We start from the raw sequence: 8104 nt of genomic DNA, 5'->3' as shown, positions 1-8104 counted from the left end.
TATTTTAATGCTCTTGTCAACCTGCAGCCTTATTTAGGGGCTACTCATTTAGGCTATTGCTAACAGCATGGTAAAGTCATCTAACAGCTCATCAGCACCAAATGGGAAGTTTACTCGCACTTCCCTCCTTGCCCAGGCTGTTCCATAGCTCATCCTCTACAGGTTCCATTACATAAACTCTGCTGCCAGGGGAAGTTCGCAGTCTAGGTTCATTTTCCCCCAAACATCTGAAGCTTTACTACTTTTAAGACAGTATTTGGGGAAATTCCACCACTGTTTCAACACAACACCACCATCTGATCAGTTAACAATCAAGAGGACTGCTCTGTGCATCTTTGTTAAAGCAGTTAGTTACACAAGATTGCATATGCAAACTCCTAGAGGCGGAACAGATGAAAACATCTGATGCTTACTGATCACTGAGTTTTGTAACAGAACCAGCGCCAGGCTATCAGCTTTCAAACTGGAAGTCCAGATTTAGACTGCAACTACAGCATTCTACTGGCTACTCACTGCCTACATTACCACCTATTTACTGAAAAGTACATTTTTAACAACATTAAGAACATGGTTAAGACTCTGAAACTATGCCACTTAGACTGTGAGTTGCCATAGTCAATGCAGGAGCTACAGAAACATCCTTTCATAATCAAGATTTATTTGGCTTTTGTTTGGTGATCACAGACACTATGAACAATTTTACAATTGGTTTTATTCACATAGTTTTTTAAATCTAAAAACTGTAATTCTGTGTTTTTTCTAGGAAAATTTCATATGGTTTTTGTTTGATCTTTGTAGACAAGCTGTCCTTTAAAACTGAATGTGAAGTTCCATAACAAGTTACATCTGCCAAGCAAAAATTTTTACTTAAGTCAGTACTTGAAGATACAAGTTTCCCATCTTTCTCATCACAGCTACAAATATGTTGGAAAAAAATAAAGCTGCAACTACCAAAAATAACTTTGTCACAGATATACGTCACTGAGCATGGAATCCAATAGGGAGCAGTTTTATTAGATAAGCAATTCTACTGATAGTACAACCATAAAGATAAGTAACTAAAATGTTAAGACATTCTCAACCTACTGTTATGAATTCCAAAGTCTGATCTGTGTTATGCTTCATTTAACAGGATAGAAAAACTGTCCCTCTCAGTCTATGGAAGGTGAAGCCTCATCAAGGTTTCAGAGCCCTCTCCTTAATGTAACATGCCATTAATTTCTGGTTTCATAGAAAACAGACAACCAGTACATGATTTTACCACTTAAAAAAAGCATTTACACTTATCTAAATATGTAAAAAAATGGGTTGAGTTGGGATTCTCTTTTTTAAAAATGTGTTTTCTAGAACTACTAAAAAACTTGCATTTACAAAATAGTTGATAAAAATATTCCTCTGAATTGTACAAGAAGAAAGGTATAAGGACCACCAATTAAAGACTTGGTACCAGATGTTACTCAGACTTAGCTTCTTTCTCTACTGCTGCATCAGATGCTGGGGTCTGAAAAGACAAAAAACAGAACACTTCAATGCAGAAAGTTCCTAAGTGATTCAGCCTCTTAGTCTGTAGTATTTTTAATGCACAAGTTAGCTAACCTGACATACAGAACAACCACGGCTTCTTTCTACATACCACTCTTTACAGTCTTAATAAACTGGTGTCGTGATCTGCTTATCTCTCTTGGCTAATGACCTACTAAAAAGCAGCCATCTTGCAAAGGCTTCTGTCTCCTCAGGATACATCAGCATAAATTTTGGAATGCTGCTGTTGTTACTACTCAATACACACTGCAAAGGATTTTTTATTTTTTTTTTTAAAGAACAAAGCCCATTTCATTATTTCCTGCCTTTATGAGAGGAAAAGGGGGCTTTTTAACTTACTAAGCTAAAATACCTGCACATAGGGTGTTTAGAAAAGACTCTATAGAGTTCATGCATTTAAATTTCAGTACAGCACTGTTAACATATTCTCAAATCTTACCATGTTTTGAAGTAACTAAGAAACACAGTACTGCATTAAATTAATCTTGTAAAAATACATTCAGTGAAACTGAACTGTAGCAGCAGAGTATATTGTTTTCAAGTCAAGTCTCTATATGCTGTACCTCAACTTCAGAACAAGCTCATACAAACTTGATTAAAATTACAACTCCATTTAGATCGGAAAACTCACTGGATTTGCAATGTAGGTTAAAAAATGGAATGTAACATGTATTAACAGAAAAATTGTACTTAATTATTCTGATGTTTTGCAGCACCACCAGCAGAACAGATTATTCAATCTCAGTAGTACACAAATGGGAACCCTAACACCCGTTCAGTCTTCACTGCGACCTGGGGGAAGCCTTTGAAGGACAAAGTACGGAAGCCATTGCCATTCGCAGGCCTTGGTCTCTGTGAGCGTCACTAGAAGTCATCACCTTTCACCAGACTCTGGATCAACAGCAGCATCGCTTACACTGTTGTCCTGATTGAAAACAGTATGTCCAACAAGACAGACTATACCCCTGCCTCTCCTGGACTTGGGCATTCTATTAAGCCTGTCATTTTGGTGTGACCAACATGAGACCAGCATGAAGATGTGCCCCAGAAGTCATGATCCATTCCTTGCAAATGTAACTCATCTCTGCACTACTGTACTGAACAGACCCCAGCTGAGAAATATTGCCAAATTAAACTTTCGCTGGTATTGCTGAAATACTACATGCACAAATTAAGACCAAATAATGTGTCAGTAATACAGAGCCAGACCTACATAGAAAGTGAAGCCAACTAAGAGATTCTTAGCTATAGCACAACTTTTTCACAAAGGTCACCCTGTAAGCTTGCATGAGAACTGTTACCAAAGTAAACTGTCTTGTACACTAAAGTACTGTCTTCTACCTTCCTTGCCCACCAAATGCATCATCTATCTAAAAAACAAATACTCTTTTCCTCCACTTGAAGATCTATATGCACACTGATAGATCAGTGTGATAGAATTCAGATACTTTTTTTTGTAGAAAAATAACTTTTCAATGCAACAACCAGAGAGGAAGCATGAATCACGTATTTACATTTTTTTTAAAAAAATCACCTCCCATCTGATCAGCAAACTCCACTGAACTAATTAAAATGAGCTAGGCATTCAATATTGCGGAAACCTGAGACCAATTCTAGGCCTGCTACCACATGAAAAGTTGTGTTTCATCCAGTTGTTAATAGCTGCCCTAGTAAGAAGCTCTGCTTCAACCTACAGATCCTGTCCTAAATTTAAAATTACATCCACATTCCATAAAAACTATACAGTGTGGAGGGTATTTTAAGTTAGATGATCAGTGACTCCAAAAATTTCAGCAACCTGGACATTTTAACGCAGTATTACAGCCAAGACTGATGGGGCATATTCCTTTCTTCAGCAACAACTATTAGTTCTTGCACTTTCTCTTCCTATCCTGCACTAACCTGTCCCTTCTACCAGCACTGTCTGTACCTACAACTCCTATAAATGTTATCTCAACTTTGGTTAAATCATTTCAACTTTTGGTTTTCAGTGAAAACTATTTCCAGTCCCACAAAAATGAATACTGCATTTGACAAAAAAAAAAATTGTAGCAAGAAGGAACCTCTCTTCCTGTAACAGCAAAGGCAGACTAAAACCCAATCAGACGAAACACACACACAAGCAGTATCCCCTCTGTACACTCTCTATGTATTATTTTGCCAAGACTTACCTGCGGGGAAAATAGCCCCTCTTTGGGCACATTATCCTGTATCGTAACTTTGGTAAAATTCTCACCTTTTTCCTTAATTTCAGGGACAGTTAACATATCACTGCAATTCTTTTTGGGGCAATTGGAATTTTCCAGGTGTATCTACTAACATGTCAACAGTACATCTTTCTTTTGGCAGAAATATTTTAAGAACTGCGTATGTTTCTGATAGATGTTTGGATATACCAGTGCAGTAAGTTATCCAGCTGCTTTGCACCAAAGAACAGAGACAACTTTACCTCCTCACTTTTAGCTTCCCCATTTTCAGCAGGCAAGTTGTCCTTTGTCTGTTCTTGGTTTGTCTCTTCTGTCTGTTTTCCTTTAGGCCCCTTTTTCCCCTTTGATTGAGCTTTCTTGTCCTCAGATTTATCCTACAATGAAATATATTTCCAGTAAGTAAATTCCTACGACATACTAGGTAAACGTTTAAAGTAATAAAAACCACACAAAATTACAGACTTGCTAAACAGCAAGAGCTACTACCAACAACCAATGAGCCAATAAATAGGTAACTGCCAAAAAAGTTTTCTATACAATCACAGTTTCGGGTAGTCAGTAAGATGAGATAATCCAATCAGGATGAGATTAACTAGATTCCAGTGGCTAGACAGAGCCATTTGCAATATATGGTTTAACTTTGTGGCACATGAAATAATAGCAAAGCAGTCCCACTCTGTAAACACAAAGCACTTCGCTCTTTTTCCTCTTACATTGATAAGTGAGAATTTCAGTAACCTAACCTAAGTAACTGCCTCACCTACAAGTATTGTTTTCAGCACTCCTTTGTTAGGATCTCAGTCACATCCTCTGTACCAACATGACTGTTGTTAATTGGCAAGTATTTGTTCAAGAACTACTTTCATGTAGATCTATAATACATCCTCCCAAACATTCCTACAGCAACCAAACACTAGGAAAGTTTGCCTGTCCTCCAGATGATCCCCCTACTTACAAAGTATTTCTATCAGTTTAGAATCACATAAATGCGCTGGTTTGGACTCCATCTGTCAGACATTACTTCACGACACTAACAAAAGTTTTCAATAAATGACAAACGGCAACAGTTTTTCCAGGCAGGTAAAATGGAAGTGGCAGAAGAACGTAATGCAAATGTATACCTCTAAGCAGATCACTACACTTGCCTACCTTAAAATGTGTCTAATCTCATTAAAAATATCCTGTGCATTTTGTTAGTATGTTCTTCAAAATAGGTCCCAATTTGTTGTCTCTGACCTAAAATTCACTCCCAGAAATAAAGTTCTCATTTTTCCGTATTTTCAGTACTGTAGAAATGTGTATCTTAGATTACTATTAGAAACCATTTGGTCAGAAGTACTCCATACTCTCTTCACTCCAAGCATTTTTCTTACAAAAACCCATGCAACTTCTTTAGTTCACATATGCAACATTTTAACAGCTATCTGAATATATTTCCAATTTTGATGAATGCTCACATAGAACACTGTCTTCGTGAAAATACGGTTTTGTCACCCAATCACAACCATTGAGCAGTTGTGTTTTACACCACTGCATACACTCAGTAAGCTACATTACATATATAAGAGATGCAGGGTTAAAAAAAAAACAACAAAAAAAACCCCACAACCCAATACTGAAGCATCTTATGTCACGTAACTAAATCATCAATGTCCCTAAATGCAGAAAATATTTGAATTTCTAAATTAAAAGAAATGCTAAAAATACTATCTTTTTAGAAAAGGTAATACTGTAAATTCTCAGGAGCACAGGGAAAACAGCTGAAACATGCCCATGGGAAAAAGATCCTTTTAAAAAGTTTTAAAGTTTAAACTTGGTTATTATAAATTCAGGCTTTTACACATGCAGACTTCTGGGTTTTGATTATCAAAATGTATTTTTTCTTCCTTAATATTTATTTCAAAAAACCCCAAGTAACTCCATAGTGAGCAAACATCTCCCAACCAGAAAAAGAGACTGTAAGTAAAGTTTTAAAAAGTTACAAAGCTGATGCAAAGAACCATCTTTCAATGGATAAAATAAAGAAAAAATAATTTGAAAAGAAAATTAAAAATCTCATTTGGTATGTAACACTGAAATATTTCTGCAACCTGTTTAAAGAAGGTCCAGATAGCTAAAATGAGAAAGTACTAAAGCTGGAGAAGTAAAATGCAATCTGAACAGAAATGGTTTTTTGTATTTACAATGAGAGAGTTTCCAAGTGACAAAAATGAGTTTTAGAACAGAGGATCAAATATGAAATAAGTTATACATTTATTTAAGAAAATAATAATTCACATTACAGCAGCATTCTGGGGGGGCCTTGTGCAAGGTGTTCTACTTGATGTTCTAAGATGACAACTGTCTGTGATGTACTTGGTTTATGTATTTCCCCATGTGTGAACTGTGGAAATGTTTCTTTCTAGACCAGTTATAGGCAGCAAGTCAGCATCAACTAGCAGCATTAAAAATTAGATGCACCACACAAAGACTGGAAAAAAAAGAGAATCAGAAGTAAAATTGGAAAGCTTCCCCAAATTCTTTAGGCTTACAATTTTGAGAATGGGAATTCCCTGATATTCAAACCGTTGGAATGAAGATGCATTACTGTTAAGTAACTGTTCAGTAGGATTAATAAAATGAAAACATTATAAAGTCTACAAAGCAGTTCTACATTAATGTATTTTACATGCTCTTAATCTATAGTTTAAAAAAAACCCTTACAATCACAAAGGCACATTTAAAACCATATATACTGACAAGCCAACAGATAAACAGCCTCTTTTGCTTCTCCCATGAAAGAATTTTACACAATTATTGGCACTGTGAAGATTATACTGAAAAACTAATAGATCCTACTAAACCACACTTGCTTATACGTACACACTGAGACCTGAAAGCTAGACTACATGAATGGAAACTGATCTTTTTCAGTGACTGCCTAAGTTATGCAAGGGGGGGTGTGTGTGTGTGTATCCTAAAATACTGCTTAAGTTGCGAGTATATTTCATCCCCTTTTCTCACAGTGCTGCTTCGCCACTCAAGCAGTTCTGCCGGTTACTAACGGGCCATCGACACGCACGGATCAGCGCCCACACTTCCAGGCAGCACTGCGAGCACCCAACAAGGATCTACCCAAACAGCCGCGACGTACCTGCAGATACCGGCAGAAGCATCTGAAAACGGTACTTCGGCTACACGAGCGTTCCCGCAAGGAACGGGTGAGGATGAGCAAAACCGCCGGGACGCCGCGCACCGACGGCGGGGGACGGGCCGGCACCAGCACCGGCCCGAGGAACCGACAGCTCCCCGCCCTCCCCGCTACCAGCGACTCTCACCTTTGCCGGCAGCTTTTTCGGTTTCGGCTCTGCTTTAGCAGGAGCAGGTTTCTGAGAAGAAAGAACAAGTTAAGGCCGAGATTCAGCCCTCAGTAACGCCCCTCGCGGTACCAGCAGGCACCGGCCCCCCGCCCGGCCCCGGCACTTACAGCGGACAGACGCGCCGATCGCCTCTTCGGCTACAGGCAAGGAAAGAGAGAAAGCAACGGCGGCGGTGAGGGGGCGGCCCGGGAGCGGGGTTCCCCCCCCCCATGCCCGCCGCAGGCACCTACCTCCTCGGGGGCCTCCCCGTCGGCCACCGTCACCTGCCAACACAAACCGCGCGCGTCAGGCGGCGCAGGCGCCTCAGGCGGCGGCGGGGCGGGATGGCGGCCGGCACGTGACTCCGCCGCCCGCCCCTTCCCGCCGCCGCTTTCGGATTTCGAGTCCCGGAGAGCCGAGGCGCTCGGCGGGCCTCGCCGAACCTTCCAGACAGCGCCGCCGGCTGCCCGCGCCCGGCGCCGCGCCCCAGCAGCCCCCCCCGTCCCCGTCAGGGATAGGCGCGGGCTGACGACGCGAAGGCGCTGTCCCCCGTCAGCTACCGCCGGCGGCCGCCGCTCCTGTTCCCGCCGAGCCGCCGCCTCCCTCTGAGCGCCGTCCCCGCGCAGTCACACCGCCCCCCCCCCCAAACCCGCCCGCCCCTGCAGCGGTGGCGCGCGGCAGCCCGGGCAGCTCGGCTCTCCGTCGGCGACTCCGCTCGCTCCCACCCGCTTCACCTTTCTCTTCGGCATGGCGAGACTGCGCGGCAGCGGCTCCTGGCCGCGACCCCCTGAGCTGCAGCGGCTCTCTGCCCGCTACTGCGCACGCTGGGTGCCTCACGGCGAGCCGCTGCGGCTGCCTGCGAGCCAGCCTCGCTGCGCAGGGAGACTGCCCCCCCCCCATCCCAGCAGCGCCAGCGGCACCGCAACAGGATCCAGCCGGATTGGGGCGGGGGGGGGGGGGCGACGGCGGGGGGACGCTCCCGGCTCTCCGGCGGCCGCCAGCACCGCCCCCCCGAGG

At 42.3% G+C, this 8104-nt stretch overlaps 1 protein-coding gene across 1 annotated transcript; it reads right to left on the bottom strand.

Moving 5' to 3' along the window:
* Positions 1–638: 638 nt before the first annotated feature.
* Positions 639–8048, bottom strand: HMGN1 (high mobility group nucleosome binding domain 1). The gene is made up of 6 exons (XM_055802553.1): positions 7822–8048; positions 7339–7371; positions 7216–7245; positions 7067–7117; positions 3992–4123; positions 639–1501 (listed from the first exon to the last, which is right to left on the bottom strand). The coding sequence occupies exons 1-6, from the start codon at positions 7834–7836 to the stop codon at positions 1454–1456; spliced, it is 309 nt and encodes a 102-aa protein (XP_055658528.1). The 5' UTR covers positions 7837–8048; the 3' UTR covers positions 639–1453.
* Between the last annotated feature and the right edge of the window lie 56 nt (positions 8049–8104).

The sequence above is a fragment of the Falco peregrinus genome, chromosome 4 (assembly GCF_023634155.1).
Source record: "Falco peregrinus isolate bFalPer1 chromosome 4, bFalPer1.pri, whole genome shotgun sequence".
In the NCBI taxonomy this organism is placed as follows: domain Eukaryota; kingdom Metazoa; phylum Chordata; class Aves; order Falconiformes; family Falconidae; genus Falco; species Falco peregrinus.
This window is presented reverse-complemented; position numbering and strand designations above follow the sequence as displayed.

What these genes read in the sequence shown, in the direction of transcription:
- HMGN1 (XM_055802553.1), bottom strand. An exon ending in ACGGGGAGGCCCCCGAGGAG is followed by an intron (nt 7,246 to 7,338) that starts GTAGGTGCCTGC and finishes CCTTGCCTGTAG; the next exon opens with CCGAAGAGGCGATCGGCGCG. An exon ending in CGAAAAAGCTGCCGGCAAAG is followed by an intron (nt 4,124 to 7,066) that starts GTGAGAGTCGCT and finishes ATTTCATTGTAG; the next exon opens with GATAAATCTGAGGACAAGAA.